Genomic DNA, 17569 nt, shown 5'->3' on the forward strand with positions numbered 1-17569 from the left:
GAACCAATAGCAAGCCGCGCTTGCGTTCCGAGCCTCGTTCCGGGTGGTGGCGGGGTGAGGGGGGGTGTTCTCCGCTGGAACGGAAGAGGAAGGGACCCAGTTTCCGTTTCCTGCCCGTCTCCCGCCTGCTGTCTAGTGATTTCCCACACCGAGTAAGAGAGGTAGGTAGAGAACGGGGAGGCCCCGGGGCCCTTAGTGTTGTAGACTTGCAGGAGCCGTGTGTCTCTGCTGTCCTCCCATATATAGGACTGGGGGGAATCACAGGTGTGCTGCACATTGTGTATGAACATACATGGCTTCCTGTTTACTGTACAGGAGCTGCTGCTGTGTCTTGTACACTGCACCTCCTGGGAGAAGGAAGAGGAGGAGCTCCATATATATATAAAATCTATATACTGTACACTGCACCTCCTGGGAGAAGGAAGAGGAGGAGCTCCATATATATAAAATCTATATACTGTACACTGCACCTCCTGGGAGAAGGAAGAGGAGGAGCTCCATATATATATATATATATAATCTATATACTGTACACTGCACTTCCTGGGAGAAGGAAGAGGAGGAGCTCCATATATATATATATATATAATCTATATACTGTACACTGCACCTCCTGGGAGAAGGAAGAGGAGGAGCTCCATATATATATATATAATCTATATACTGTACACTGCACCTCCTGGGAGAAGGAAGAGGAGGAGCTCCATATATATATATAATCTATATACTGTACACTGCACTTCCTGGGACGAGGAGGAGCTCTGTGTATGTGTTATATATATATATATATCTCATCATCTCCTGTACACTGGGTGAGGCTTTGTGTATACAAGTTTCTGATCAGTACCTCTGAAGTTACATAAAAAGCTTAACTTCATTTCTTCCCATAGTGCATTACACACGCGTCACTGATACGGCGCTCACTGCATCCCCCTTCCTCCTTTTTGTCCTGTTTACAGTTATCACTGAGAGTGAAAGAAAATCTCACATTTTTAGTTGTCACCAGAACAGGAATAGAGGGTACATCTTCCAATAGGCACAATAATTCTGGGGACATCCAGGGATTCCCTCACTTTGGACAGATGTCCCCTCACTTCCAGTTTTGGCGATGTGACAAAAAGTGAAGGAAAATTTCCCCAATGAGGGACCGGTTGCAAAAAAAATTGACAGCAGTAATAATCATCCCTTACTGTATCCAAAAAAAGGTTTTACCCTCAGTACTACTTTATATCAGAGGTGCTGATCATCTGTGTGTGAAACATTCATTACCGATGTGTGAGAGCGAATTTCTTGTCTATCCCAAAGGGGAAAGATCATGATGGGTGAGCTCATTTGCATCTACTGAAGATCTGTTTATGTGACAACCATAGCTGTATATGTTACACAATATACATCAATGGGCTGAGGATTTGTTTTATACTGTATTTCCAATGGGGGAGGGTCTAGATGTGTCCTATACCGTACTCCCAATGGGTGAAGGTGTAGATATGTTTTATACTGTCCTTCCAATGGGCAAAGGTCTAGATGTGGCCTATACTGTACTTCCAATGGGCGAAGGTCTAGATGTGTTTTATACTGTACTTCCAATGGGCGAAGGTCTAGATGTGTTTTATACTGTACTTCCAATGGGCGAAGGTCTAGATGTGTTTTATACTGTACTTCCAATGGGCGAAGGTCTAGATGTGTTTTATACTGTACTTCCAATGGGCGAAGGTGTACATGTGTCCTATACCGTACTCCCAATGGGTGAAGGTCTAGATGTGTTTTATACTGTACTTCCAATGGGTGAAGGTGTACATGTGTCCTATACCGTACTCCCAATGGGTGAAGGTCTAGATGTGTTTTATACTGTACTTCCAATGGGCGAAGGTGTACATGTGTCCTATACCATACTCCCAATGGGTGAAGGTCTAGATGTGTTTTATACTGTACTTCCAATGGGTGAAGGTCTACATGTGTCCTATACCGTACTCCCAATGGGTGAAGGTCTAGATGTGTTCTATACTGTACTTCCAATGGGTGAAGGTCTAGATGTGTTTTATACTGTGCTTCCAATGGGTGAAGGTCTAGTTGTGTCCTATACTATGCTTCCAATGGGCGAAGGTCTAAATGTGTCATATATTGGTATTGGCAAGTACCTGAGAAAAAGTATTGGTACTCACACTCTGTCTTAAAAAAACTGGTATTGGTGCATCTCTACTATACTAAATTGCTCCCCACTAGGGATTGGTTGGTATATATTTTGGACTAGGTAGGCACTGTCCATTGATGCTACCAGGTTTAAAGTGTTTGTTAACCTAAAAAAAAAAAATGGATCCTGTACCCTTAAAGCAGCCTGTGCTGTGTAATTTGGCCCTCTGTAACACCTGGCTGATCCTGCCTGACTATACCCCCCCCCCCCCCCCCGTTTAACTGACCACGGTATATCATGGCTGCTGAGCCTTGACACTGTTCAGTTTATGTACCTCCATCATCCAAAGCCCAGCTCTCTGCTCTCCTTTGTCGTCACCCCTCCCCCCCTTGCCTGTCAGATCTGTCCACTCCACATTCCCCCCCCCTCCTGCTGCTATCATATCTATAGTATAAGCATGCCATCCCCTCTGTTATATAATGCTATCTGCCCTGTGTTGTATAAAAAAGATGCAGATTATACTAGTGCTCGGCGACAACCCCCCCCCCCCAAAAAAAATCGATAGGCCGCGGCCTCACCTAAAAAAACTCCTGCCCGCAGCTCCTGAGAACCGGCGCGGTGTCAGCAACCACCATTTTATTCTAAAGGGTCTCAACTAAAATATATATATATTGGGCCTGAAGAAAACAACAAATGTCAGAAAAAGGGTTAGTGTGGTTAAACTTTCCTAATTTGCATACGGAAGTCTATTCCTTTGATGTAAAGATGTATAGACTGTTCGAATCTCGATCTGTTCAGCAGACACCGCCTGAGATTCGAACCATGTATGGGCTAGAACCAGCCTGTTGGATTTTACATGCGATTATTGCTAGCGGCTGTTCTAGCCACTAGCAATAATTTGTACTCCCAGTAGGGATGGCTGGTTGCAGGAAAGAAAATCGCTCTGTCTATGGCCAGCCTAATGAGTGTGTGACTCTACATTGTCTTTCTAATTAGGAAGCTCCTGTATATATTCTGTTTACGGACAAGGTAAAAATAACCAGAATTTTCTAAACATTGACATATCTACACCTTCTATAAATGTGACTGAAACCTAGAACAAGGACGCAGCCAGTGAAGTGGGAATTTGCTGACCTGTTCTGTGTCAGTGACTTGGCACTGAAGCCAGGGAATTTAGCATTTGCAATCGGAGAGGTGAACAATGGCAATCTTTTCTGCCCAGAATCTCCAAGTAAAAGCCAGCCACTTTGTCCTAGTCACATGCTGAAATTATAACTTTGCCTCCCGAAATCTGGGTAGTTTGTTGCGCAGCACTTTACGGTGTGGTGCCAGCCTGTGAGGGCATTGCTCTTGATGCATGTGATGACTAAAGAGAATTAGTCACCATTGAAGAACAATCCTATTCAGATCCTCTGGTTTTGTGTTCCTTATGAGCCTCTGTTGTACTGAATGTCGGTCCCTTTATGCTCTGCAGTGTGTGTCATCCAAGGGCCACACAAAAAGAGCCACAGGTTGGTAATCGGGGATTTAGAGTGAGCATCTTATTTGTCTATTCAGGGGATATCCCCACCTATTTATCTTATTTCCCACCATTTTCTGACTCTAGAGCCTTGCAAGAAAGAGCAGTGCATAAATTCTTGGTTGGTTTTAGAGCCGAGCTTACGCAGGGGCTAATGCCCTGCTCTTTGCCCCATGTAATAGTGATTGGCCAAGTAACCACCCTCTTTGCAATGGAAATCTTAAACTGCTAAATCTGGGTGGATTTGATTAAAACCACGATTTCAATCACTAGTAAAAAAGACTTGATTTAAATCATAATTTCTAAAGAGCTACTGTCCTCTGTCACGCAGCGACTCCTTCTCTGACCCAAAATGAAGTAAAAAAACGTTCTGGACAGCCGCACTCCAAAAATAAATAGCTTTTATTGTAAAATCAAAATAACACCCAAAAAGCATGCTACAGCAGACGGGGTAAAAAGTTTCTCTGACCCGCTGTTGACTTACCGACCGTCCCATTCACTTTAAGACGGCTGGTGATGCAGTAGTAACACAACAAGGCGAGGGACGTTGCGGCAGCAGGTGAGTGGATGCCCGCTAACAGGCATTGCAATGATGCCTCGGAAATGACAGGTGCTCTTTACATGTGAAGACTTATTTTTGCTGGTAGTTGGAATCTTTATTTGCAAACAAAATGAAGGTTTACTACTTGGAATAATAAGCTGTCAGGTTAGTAAAACAGCGATATCAGAACTGTTTCAATCATACAGTTTGTAGTGTACATAGATTTGCAAAACAATGAGATAAAGGAATATTCTTGAACGTTGTCTTATCTCATGGTTACTGTGAAGTTGTGTGAATGCATCAATGCAGTGCGTGTTATCTCAGCTTGCAGAGCTTGGATTTATTGAATGAGTTTTCCAAAAAATGTAAATATTGCATAATATACCGCCTCATGCTACATAACTAAGCTCCATTTCATGCTGAATAAACTAAATTATTAACCACTTGAGACCCGCGCTGTAGACGAAAGACATCCACAGCGCGGCTCTCAAGTGGACATCCTGTTGTTTACATTCACCGCGCGCCGCTGGGGGCGGACAGCAGGGAAACACTGTGCCCGGCGCATCGCTAGGAAGCCGATGCGAGTGCCTGGCGGGCGCGATGTCCGCCAGGTGCCCACGATCGGCGGTGACAGCAGGGACGTGGAGCTCTGTGTGTAAACACAGAGCTCCACGTCCTGTCAGGGAGAAAGGAGACTGATCTTTGTCCCTTGTACATAGGGACACAGCATCGGTCACCTCCCCCAGTCAGTCCCCTCCCCCCACACAGTTAGAACACACCCAGGCAATATATTTAACCCCTTCCTTGCCCTCTAGTGTTAACCCCTTCCCTGCCAGTCACATTTATACAGTAATTAGTGCATTTTTATAGCACCGATCGCTGTATAAATGTGAATGGTCCCAAAATTGTGTCAAAAGTGTCCGATACGTCCGCCATAATGTCACAGGCCTGACAAAAAAAATCGCAGATCGCCGCCATTACCAGTAAAAAAAAAAAATCATAAATCTATCCCCTATTTTGTAGGTGCTATAACTTTTGCGCAAACCAATTAATATACACTTATTGCGTTTTTTTTTTTTTTTTTTTACAAAAATATGCAGAAGACTACGTTTTGGCCTAAACCGAGGAAAAAAAAATTAAAAAAAAAAAAAAAATTGGGATATTATTATAACAAAAAGTAAAAAATTGTGTTTTTTTTTTCAAAATTTTCTGTCTTTTTTGTATATAGCGCAAAAAATAAAAACCGCAGATGTGATCAAATACCACCCAAAGAAAGCTCTATTTGTGGGGAAAAAAAATGATAAAAATATAATTTGAGTACAGTGTTGTATGACCGCGCAATTGTCATTCAAAATGAGTCAGGGCTGAAAGCTGAAAATTGGTCTGGGCACGAAGGGGGTTTAAGTGCCCAGTAATGAAGTGGTAAATGTATCTTAAATAAAAAAATATTGTTAGATTTTAACTCCAAATGCGTTTTTATTAAAATAAATTTGATAAAAATCTAAAAAATCTGATAAAAAAAAAAAAATCAGTGCTTTTTAATTCTCCCTGCCTACAAACATGATTTGATCTGATGGTAAAAGGCCAGAATGCTTGGACATTCCATGGAGTCTGTAGGCGCCTTTCAGTCCTAATAAATATTTCCACCCACTGTGAGCTGGTATAGGATATTTCAAACCAAGCGCCAGCAAAGACATAGATTTTGGAACCTTTCCGATCTATCCTTATATGATCCAAAAAGCCCAGTTTGACAATATTGACATAAGACTAGAGTCTATATTATGTAGCAGATGTGGGCCCTATATCGGTGACACCATACATTGTATAATGGGAAGGTTAACGGTTTTCTTGTATAGAATAGGTATAAAGTCACCCATGGGACGATCGTCACGCATGCTCAAACACAACAACAAAGGCATTACAGCTTGGTGCCTCAGAGAACGCATCACTATCATCCCGTAGCTTATACCCTTACAGAACGCATCTGGTGTCTCTGGGAGGGAAATGGAACAAAAGGAGCATCTTTGGAAATATAGGCCTTTGTTCTCCCCTGATTCTCTTTAGCTCCTAATAGTGATGAGAGGTGGGGGAGGAAATGGTGCGTTGATATACCGTGAAGGTTAGTCTGTACCAGGATGGTGACCAGCTCAGAGTGGGAGTTCATTGGCCTCAAGTACCCCCTGACTTGTCCGCTGACCTTGTGTTGGCCTAAAGCTTGCCATACATCGGTAGACTTTTGTTTGAAAATTGTAGTTTTCAAAACATTCATTTGATTTTCTAATAGTTAATGTGGGCAAATTGCCGATCGTTTATGACGGTAATGATGAAAAAAATTAAAGGAGCAAGATGGAAAATTCTTTTCAAACACACCTCTAAAGCCTTGTACACACGATCGGAATTTCCGATGAAAAAGTACACAACGGAATTTTTTCATCGGATATTACGATCGTGTGTGGGCCCCATCAGAACTTTTTCCGTCGGAGTTTAGAAATAGAACATGTTTTTTTTTTTTCAACAGAGAAAAAATGCATGCTCAGAATCAAGTCGACGCATGCTCGGAAGCATTGAACTTAATTTTTCTCGGCTCGTCGTAGTGTTTTATGTCACCGCGTTTTTGACGGTTGGAATTTGGTCTGACAGTGTGTATGCAAGACGGCTTGAACGGAGTTCTGACGGAAAATTCCATCGGATTTTATGCCATCGGAAATTCCGATCGTGTGTACGGGGCGTAAGAGAGAGTAGTTTTGGTTCAGGAGATTCCATTCATTCTAAAATCTAATGTTAAAAAGCAAATAGAATTTTGAAGTACTTTCCAGCAACATTCATTAACCACCTCAATACCGGGCACTTATTGCCCAGGCCATTTTTCAGCGCCTTCACACTTTGAATGACAAAGAGGGTGGGGACGAGCAACCCCCCCCCCCCTCATTAACCGTGCCAGGCCGCATGCCCTCAACATGGGGGGGTAGGTGCTTTGGGGCAGGGGGGCGCCCTGTGGCCCCCCACCCCAAAGCACCTGTCCCTGTGTTGATGAGGACAGGACCTCTTCCCGACAACCCTGGCCGTTGGTTGTCGGGGTATGCGGGAGGGGAGCTTATCGGAATCTGGGAGCCCCCTTTAATAAGGGGGCCCCCAGATCCCGGCCCCCCTACCCTAGGTGAATGAGTATGGGGTACCCATTCACCTGGCGGGGAATTTTTTTTTTTAAAAAACACTACACAGGGTTTTTAAAGTAATTTATTAGTCAGCTCCGGGGGCCCCCCTTCTCTTCTTTAGCTCTTTTACGAGGGGGGGGCTTCTTTGATGTCTTCTGCGGGGGTCCCGGTCTTCACCGCCATCTGGTTCTCTTCCGCTGGGGGGGAGCTTTCTTCATTGGCTCTTTTACAGAGGCCCCCCTCCTGGGCTTCTTCAACATCTTCTGCAGGGGGGGGGGGGGGGATAATCCCGGTCTTCACCGCCGTATGGTTCTCTTCCGTGGGGGGCGCTTTCCGTTTTTTCGGGGTACGGTGTTCCCCCTTAAAATCCATAGCAGACTCAAGGGCCTGGTATGCTCCTGTAGGGGGAACCCATGCCGGTTTTTAATTTGAAATTTGGCGTGGAGTTCCCCCTCAAGATTCATACCTGACACAGTGCTTGGTATTGGCAGGGATCCAAGTCGGATCCCCATTCAATATCGTACCGCGGCTAAACGCAACCGCAGCTAAAAGCACTGTACAAATGCAGCTGACCGCTGTGCCTGGAGTCTTGAATTCCAGCAAAACATAAACATGCTTTTATCTGCGGCAAAACAGCAGCCCGTGTGAAAGGCACCTAAAGCTGTCAGGTTAGTAAAACGGCGATATCAGAACTGATTCAATCATACAGTTTGTCGTGTACATAGATGTGAAAAACAATGGGATAAATGAATATTCCTAAAGGTTAATCTCATAGGTTTATCTCATGGTTAATATGAAATTGTGTGAATGCATCAATGCAGTGCATGTTATCTCAGCTTAGATTCATTGAATGAGTGTTCCAAAAAATGTAATATCACAGAATATACAGCCTCGTACTACATAACTAAGCTCCATTTCATGCTGAATAAACGAAATCATGAATTAATATTAAAATACATTTGGAAAAAAAAAATCTTTAAATCAAAAAAATCTGATAAAAAAAAAAAGCACCTTTTGTCCGTGGTGTGATTCACCGGGTGATATGAAAGAAATCAGAATTTTTGTTTTATACTTTTTACATGCAATCTGTCATTCATTATCAACAATGTGGACTTTGCTGTAGATTAGTCTTAAAGCGGTGGTTCCCCTAAAAATAAAGTTTTGACATTGCATTTGCTATAATAATTACAGTTAGAATCGGCTGGTTTTATGTAAAAAATACCTCCGTACGTATCGTTTGTATTATTCGTTCCCACCGCCACTTCCGGGTATGATGCTGGCGGTGGGCGTTCCTTATTGATGGACAGGCATCCGACCGACGCATCCATCGTGTCACGAGATGCCGAAAGAAGCCGAATGTCGTTGCGCATGCGCCGTATAGAGCCGCACCGACGTTCAGCATCGTACCCGGAAGTGGTGGTGGGAACGAATAATACAAACGCTACGTACGGAGGTATTTTTTACATAAAACCAGCCGATTCTAACTGTAATTATTATAGCAAATGCAATGTCAAAACTTTATTTTTAGGGGAACCACCGCTTTAATTGCTGTAGTTATTTCCTGTTTGTGCGAATTCCAATCTGGTTTTCACCTATTTGGATTTATTTTTTCATTGTGGTGATTGGATGTGTCCTATTAGTTTGGCTACTTCCAATTTGTTTTCGAGTGTGCATTGTCTTGCAGAGTGTGCACCGTTTTTTTACACATCGGCCTCTGGATGTTAATGTAATCATTGGACTTTTTCACCGGCGCAGCTCTCCAATTTTTAGTATGTATATTGATCAGACTTTTCTGCCTGAATTGTGCATTTTAACATTTTAATGTCATTATTTTGACATATTGCGTAATGGAAACGCATTAAGGCCCCTTTCACACTGGGGCGTTTTTCGAAGCATCATCTGCAATCCCAATGTGCTGGTAAAGCACCGCTAAGACCCTATCGTTTTAGGGCGTTTTTGTAGTGCCTCAGTGTGAAAGGGCAAGGCGTTTTTACAGCGCTTTCAATGGAGAGGGGGGCGTTTTTGGAGCGTTTTTTTTCAGCGCCCAAAAGCTGCTGCTTGCAGGACTGTGTGAAAGGGTCCATTGAGATGCATGGAGAGCGTTTTATGAGAATTTTAATAGCACTATTTTTAGCGCTAAAATGCTGTACAAACGCTTCAGTGTGAAAGGGATCAAAGAAATGTTTTTATTAACTGGCTTTTTGTTTTTTTTTTGTTTCTGTTGCATGGTAATGTTAATAGACTGTATCATGTAATGTCAGGTTCACTTTTAAATCTCCAGCATCACCCAGAACCAGAAATATATCGGCTTTAAAGAGGCTTATCCTAGTGAAGCGGATTGTATAATGAAGTGCACTGGTCCAGGCTGCATGGACTCGGGGGTGGTGGGGGGGCGGGGGGATGGAGGAAGAAGGCAGCTAACCGATGGCCTTCTTGTACATAGGATGCCATTCCAATTTGTTCCTGGCTTCCAGCGCATTGCAGGGTGTTCCTGTCTGCTTCACTTCCTCCCACAGCCTTTACTGTGGGCTGGAATAGCAGGAATTGAGTGAGTCAGAGACTCTGGGCCTGAGGTGGAAGCTGTGAGCATCCATGTGTGTCTCCAATGTGAGTGTCTCCCCTATGGCTGCAGCTGCCGCAGGCTCCCGAGGCCCATTTATCATCCTGTCCCCTTGTCATTGCAGTTCCACGGAGCCCCGCTCACCATGTCTGAGGGCTGGGAGGACTGGCCACTGCTGGGCCCGGGCTGGAAACGGAGGACAGCCGTCCGTAAATCTGGACAGTCCCTCGGACACTCGGACACATATTATCAAAGGTAGGTGAACCAAAGGCAGCAGCCCTGAGATGTTGTAAAATGACAGATAATGCGATTGGTTCATGCCTGGCTGGACCAGATATTGATTATTTTGTGTTATGTTACATTTGCTGATGCAGTTTAATTCAAATAAATTGACATTACAGTTCAAATAGAAAAACTGTCATATTATTTTTTGTGTGAATTTTGAACTTCTAAAGTTTATAATTTTCATATATACAAGCTGCTCCAATTGCCTGTAGTACGCAGATTTTAGCTACTTTCTCCAGCATCACTGTGGATGTGAGAAGCTGCGTTTAGCAATCCTAATACATATTCTGGAAGAGCCCGAGAGCGTGCATTGTTTTCAATCACTGTGCTCCTTTACTACAAAGACAGTCCTGCATATGTCATGAGCAATAATGGCTGCCCCCATGCATCTACTTTATTGTACTATGGTTGTCTTTGAAGAGTACCTGCCAGCTGAACTTACTAGAAGTGTGTTTTCAAATGCTACAATTATCACCTTGAGTGGTGGTTATTTCCCCTTAGTTTATGGATCGACGATTGCAGACTCTCTATAGCAGGGGTCTCAAACTGGTGGCCCTCCAGCTGTTACGGAACTACAAGTCCCATCATGCCTCTACCTGAGCGAGTCATGCTTTTAACTGTCAGCCTTGCAATGCCTCATGGGACTTGTAGTTTTGCAACAGTTGGGGGGCCACTAGTTTGAGACCCTTGATCTATAGAGTACCCTTATTGCTTTATTATTGTTTCAAGCACTAATATTTTACATGGTACATACCTGTCTGAATACAATTGTAATCTGTTTTATAGACTGTGCTGTTGAAATAATATGCCATACTCTGATCTATTCAGCACCTTTGCTGCCCTGTTATTTTCGGGATGAATGAGAGTAGCTCAGAGTAGCAGAAGAGAGGTCAGGAAAGCTCAGGCTTTATGAAATGGGTTTTACCATCCGCCATTGCAGTGGGTGCAAATAACTTTAGGAAGCATACATCACTGTAAGATTTTTGGTTGATGCATGACTGGAAGTGTGTTTATCAAAAGCTGTCAGGAATCTGGGGCTGAATTGCGGCAAAAAAACATACCGACTTCCATTGTAAAAAATGCTAGTTTTTTATTTTTTTACTTTGAGAATTAGAAATCTAGCACAAGCATGCAGGTTGGGAAGCTTGAGAATGAGATGTGCTTTTTCTGCATCCTGTACTCGTTAAGGGGACACTGAATCGAAATAGCCAGGCTACTGACATTTTCATGAGGTCAGTAATGGCAGCTTCCATGTAATTGTCGTAATAGGTTTTAAACCTGTTTGTGTGTCTCTCACCATATTAAAAGCTTGAGCCCACCAAGTTTTCTGTTGATTGACTTAAAGCAAAACTTTACCCTAAAGGGGAAGTTTCGCTGAATACTCTCCTATTCCCCCTTCTATTCTGTTGGCACGTTTTGGAGAGGTGGGGAGGAGCGGGTTCCTGATTTTGAGCGGTACCTGCTCCCACTTCCAGTCCGATCCCCTCGGCAATCCACCAAAAGTTAACAAACCCCCCCTCCACCGCAACCTTCTGTGACACGTCACAGGTCCCAGAAGGCTGCGAGGCAATTCACAAAGTGCAGTGGGCAGAACTATGAAGCCGCAAGGAGTCGCAGCCGGCTGCCCACAGTAAACATGCAGACGATGGGACCTGAAGACTGATGAAGATGCGGTTTGGGTGAGCACATCACTGGACCCCCTGGACAGGTAAGTGTTCTTTTATTAAGCCTAGGTTCACACTGGGCTGCGAGTTCAGCAAGATTTCACTCCCGCTTGCCGGTCCCGCTTTCGTCCGCGATTACAGAGACATCTGTGCAGTTTCTGCACAGATGTCAATGTAAATCATGGGCTAAAATTGCAAAAAGTAGTACAAGAAACTACTTTTTAAAATCGATGCAGCGCCGCAGATTAGGACGGTGCCATCGCTCGACTTGTAATTTGACATGTCAAATCGCACCACTGCGAACCTGGGCTAAAAGTCAGCAGCTACAGTATTTGTAATACAATAAAAATAAATATTTTAAGGCAGGAGAAATGCTTTAAGAGAGGTAGCAACCATAGACAACTGATCTATATGCAGTTTCCATGTTGTCTAGGATTACTACCTCTCCTATGGTTCCCAATAGACAACAAAGAAAAAAACTATCCTAAACGGCTACCTGTATGGAGTTTGCATGTTCTCCCTGTGCCTGCGTGGGTTTCCTCCGAGTACTCCTGTTTCCTCTCCAAAGACATGCTGGACGGTTAATTGGCTGCGGTCTAAATTGGCCCTACTATGTGTATGAATGAATGTGAGTTGGTGACCTTAGATTGTAAGCTCCTAGAGGGCAGGGAGTGATGTAAACATGCAATATATAATATGTAAAGCACTGCATAAATTGACAACGCTATAAAAGTACCTGTAATAATTGTACAGGACACAGGCAGCTTATTCATACACCATGGCACCTAAAACCAAAGGTGAAGATTGTTTTGAGAAAGGCCTGGATTCTTTCCTAGATACCCATAATATAACTGGATTCTAACATTTATAGGTAAAGTTGATCCAGGGAACATCCAATTGCCTCTTGGGACATCAGGAAGTTTTTTTTTTCCTTCCTCTGGATCAACTGTGGGTATAGGATTGTAGAATTGTTATTGTTGTTTTTTTTACCCCCTTCTATTGGTTGGACTGGATGGACTTGTGTCTTTTTTCAAAACTATGTAACTAAAAGTGTAAGAAAAAGCTGCCTGTGTCCTGTACTGTACTCCAAGATATGGGATTTAGAGGTAAATCAAAATAATAATTATATATATATATTTTTTTTCATCTACAATAAAATCTTTTTCTTGGACTTCTTAGAGGTACACAGGAGAAGCTAGTAATCATAAATGGCACACCACTTGACCGGTTGAACCATTCATGTAGCACAGTCTATATCCTGACAGATCCATTATTTTTATAGTGGAAAAAGCCATTGAGTAGTTGTTTTATTCTACGTATGACCAGCATTAGACTGACTTTATATACAGCGAGTTCTTAACATTTTCTGTTCCCGTTATGTAAAATTTCTGCCATTACTTATCTTGCGCTTCTTGTTCGGTAGTCCCACTGGTCAGCGCTTTCGCAGCAAGCCTGAGCTGTCCAAATTCTTAGGAGGCTCTGTGGACCTGTCATGCTTTAATTTCAAGCAAGGAACCCTGATCCCACTGGAGAAGGTAGGTGATGTGTCTTCTGGGGAGTAGAAGGGGTTAGTATTATAGTATTACAGTCTGTCCGCTAATGACATTTCTGTTATTTAGAGACCGAAGATTAAGAAAAAAAAGAAGGCAACGCCAACTCCGGTGGCATCAATCTCTCCGGTGTCCCCAACATCTCCAGTCCAGTCTGAGAAACGTTTGTCCTTTCCTTTTCCGTCTTCTAAAGAACACCAGCAAAATGGGAAGGAAGTAAAGTCAGTGACCGCGTAAGTTACTTGCTTGAGTGGGAAGAAACTTTTCAGGTTTGTCTGTTGCATGACCAAGGTAGAGGCAGCGTCATACAGCAAAAGTGTCACTGTATTACTGTGAAATGAGACTACATGGTGTTAAAAAATTTGACATTTTTGGGGTTTTTACTCGGCTTCTTATGTCTTGGGTAGTAATTTGGGGTGTTTTAAGTCACCTTTGTGCATCCCATCTCCTCATGTTATCTTCTCTACAATAGAAATTAAATAAAAAAACGGCAGGGATGGTGGGAACTCCTGATAATGGCCCCAGCAAATGGTTACATGTATTGCATTTTAACTTCTGTGAAGCTGGAATGCAGTGAAACAACAGTGTGTTATACCAATGACTACTCTGCTGATCTATAGATCTTATTGTGAACAGGGGTTTACGTCCTCTTTAAAAAAATAAAATTAAAAAATCTGTGAAAAGGCAAGAACAGCATGTTGTGTAATTCCAGCAACACACAGAGCCCTTTCACACTGAAAGCGCTGGGGCGTCGGCGGTAAAGCGCCGCTAGTTTTAGCTGCGCTTTACTGTTTCAGAGGCGTTTTTCAGCCGCTATCGGGGTAACACCTGCTAGCGGGCGAATAAAGGGTTAAAAGCGCCGCTGCCTATTGATTTTTCAATGGGCAGGGGCGATTTAGGAGCGGTGTAGACACCGCAGCCATTGCGGGTAAGGGAACCCGGCCGTGTAGCCTTTTCGGCTTCACGGCCGGGTTCCTACTGCGCACTCTCTCACTGGCCCGCCAGCAGAGGAGGAAGGGGGCCGAGCTGCTGGCGTAATTTGCTGTGCCCGGTCTCTCAGAAGTGGGGACAGGATACCTGTTAAAAACAGAAGGGTGCCAAATGTGGAACAGAGGGGGGGGGGGGGGGGGGGGGGGGGGGGTTCTTGTCAGATAAGTGGAGGTTGAACTCTGCTTTTAAAGGGGTTGATTTACTAAAACTGGTGACGACAAAATCTGGTGCATGGTAGCCAATCTACTTCTAACTTTAGCTTCTTTAGTTAAGCTTTGAAAAAGAAATGGAAGATGATTGCTTCTATGCAGAGCTGCACCAGATTTTGCACTCTCCAGTTCTATTAAGTGAACCCCAAAGTGTCACTGAAGGCAAAAATGATGAATTCGGACACCTGACCGTTTTTATTGCTGTCTGTATCCACATTAGAGAGATTCACCCTCCTTTATTTGTCCTGTTTATCATTATTAAAAGGTGGGGGGGAATAACACATTTTTGGGTTGACATCAGAACAGGAATAGAGGGGAAATCCTCCTAATTGGGGGAACTAGTTCTAGTGACACTCCGGGATGCCCTCACTACCTGTTTTGGCTATAATAGGACATAATAATAATAATTAATAATAAAAAAAAATAAAAAAAAAACTGTGACAGGGCTTTCAACCCTCCATTACTCTACTCTAAAAGTGAAAAAAATATAGGGCCAGATTCACAGAAGAGATACGACAGCGTATCTCCTGATACACCGTCGTATCTCTTGTCGTATCTATGCGGCTCATTCATAGAATCAGTTCCGCATAGATAGCCCTAAGATCTGACAGGTGTAATTGACTTACACTGTTGGATCTTAGGATGCAATACTTCGGCCGCCGCTGGGTGGAGTTTGTGTCGTTTTCCAGCGTCGGGTATGCAAATGAGGTTTTACGGCGATCCACAAAGGTTTTCGCGTTCGTTACAAGTCTTTTTTTCCCGTCGCAAAGTTAGTCATGTTTTTTTCATGCCTTAACTTTACACAGGCCATGTTAAAGTATGGCCGTCGTTCCCGCGTCGAATTTTAATTTTTTTTTTCCAGCGTAAGTACGTTACACACGTCGCGATTCACAAACACGTCAGGCCGCCGTAATTTTGCACAAAGCACGTCGGGAAAATTGCGAACGGAGCATGCGCAGAACGTCCGGCGCGGGAGCGTGCCTAATTTAAATGGTACACGCCCCATTTGAATTGGACGGCTTTACGTCACACCGCCACAAGTTTACAGGTAAGTGCTTTGAGGATCAGGCAATTACGCTGAAAACTTGCGGCGGTGTAACGTAAAGACTATACGCTACGCCGCCGGAGTTTTTTGTGAATCTGGCCCATATTTTTTTGTCATCAGTGAAACTTTAAAAAAGAACTCCTTTTTTTAACATTGGGTCCAGGTCTGAGGGACAAGAGCGGAAAGCTGCTAGATTTCTTGAAAGATTCTTTATTGTCACTTTATAGCCGCTAGACCCTGGTTAGCCATTGATTTTACATTTTCTACTTCTACTCCAAGGTAAAGAGAATAAACTCTGTGATCTACATTGAATGGCCATCACCATTTCACTTGCATAATGTTGCTGTCAAATCACATGGATTGACGAGTGTAAGAAGGAATTCTTAAACACACTTCTCTTCTAGGTGCTGCAGTGGTTGTAATGTTTGGTTTACTGGGGTCGAGTTCGGTCGGTGGAAGCGTAACATTTGGTACTGTGGTAACTGTCGTGGTAAGAAGTCATTTTAAACAGAATAAGAGCAGTATTCTCTGATGGTAGAGATTTTTATCTGTAACTCCTGAGATTCTCCCTTTAAACTTGCAGCAGGAAAAAAATATATCCTGTTTTTGTATGCGTGATGCCTTCAGATTTCCTTTCATCCATTTTGATGGAACATAAACCACACACCACTCACCTTTTTTAAATGTATTTTGACAAACTGAATACTCACAGAACTAAAAGTAGTAGTAAAAGCTTTAAAAAAATAAAAGTCCCCCCTGCAAGTTAATTACATAATATGCTAGTATGCACTAGCAATGTGCTAGTATCCTACTAGCACATTGTGACAGACTTTGCTGTAAAGGAGATCCCAGCAGCACACTGTCACCGCTGACAGGTCTTCCATTTTCACCCAATATTTCTTCTGGGTTTGCGGGCTCCGACCGTTTGACCGAGCCGCTATGACGTCACTCCCACCCATATGTGCGTGGGAGTCATGGCCACAGCGCAGTGCTCTGGATTGCTGACACATTCAGTGTGTCTTCAGTTTATAGCGTAGTGCGCATGGGCCGGTGACAGTATTGATTGTACCTACGGGTAAGCTTTATTATAAGCCTACCTGTAGATACAAGTGACCATACAGTGTTTGCTACCACTTTAATACTCGCCTGGCTAACGGTTATGCCCTGGCATCTTCTGAGTGCGGGTCTTCAGGTCTCTTTATTGGCTGGCGGGGGAAGAGGTCACTCTTGCGCAAGATGCCGACATTCAAAGACTGGCTGCGCATGTGCAGCTCAGTTTACAGAGCTGGGGAATACAGCGAAGCACGCAGTTGGCGGCATATTATTTGCAGAAGAGACACTGCATGTCTCTCCTGCAATAAAAGCCTGCCTGCTTGCTGTTTCTTGCAGCGAAACTTCAGTTCTTCTTTCATATGCCTTTATCTGCTAGGCAGTGTATGGGGAGCCTCCACACAAAGAAAAGGATTGTATTTCCATTATCAGACATAATGGTGTAAGCTCCTTCTTCTCCTAGAAGACTAGGAGAGATTTAGGCACTTATAACTTGCACACTGTAAATACTGTATATATTCATATAAACACGTAGATGAGGGTCCAGGAGCTCCTTTTTATTTTATTTTTATATTTGTAGTACCGGTATTTGTTTTGGATAAGGGGCTGTCAAATGCGGCTCAACATTTGTTACAATTTATATCCCAAGACTTCAGTATATACAAAATGAAATGATAAACACCATTTTTATATATAATTTATTTCAAAGCCAATAAATCCTGAAAGTCCCCCATACTTCCTCGTACATAAAAGCAGTGTATTCCACATAGATCTATCATCCCTTGTTTTTATATACAAATTATAAATTCATATTACAGTTTGATATGTTTTATATATTACATTTACCGGTGTCTCCTACATCAATGTGTT

The 17569-nt window shown here is 43.2% G+C and overlaps 1 protein-coding gene across 1 annotated transcript in view; it reads left to right on the top strand.

Annotated features, from left to right (window-relative positions):
- Window positions 1–17569, top strand: part of MBD1 (methyl-CpG binding domain protein 1) — a gene marked incomplete in the record, with an annotated part of 18923 nt that continues 1354 nt past the window's right edge. The window contains 5 exon segments of the mRNA XM_040324347.1: window positions 1–161; window positions 10031–10161; window positions 13279–13390; window positions 13475–13638; window positions 16054–16139. Of these exon segments, the coding sequence (XP_040180281.1) occupies window positions 10052–10161; window positions 13279–13390; window positions 13475–13638; window positions 16054–16139 (472 nt within the window).

This window comes from Rana temporaria, chromosome 9 (genome assembly GCF_905171775.1).
Source record: "Rana temporaria chromosome 9, aRanTem1.1, whole genome shotgun sequence".
Taxonomy (NCBI): Eukaryota; Metazoa; Chordata; class Amphibia; order Anura; family Ranidae; genus Rana; species Rana temporaria.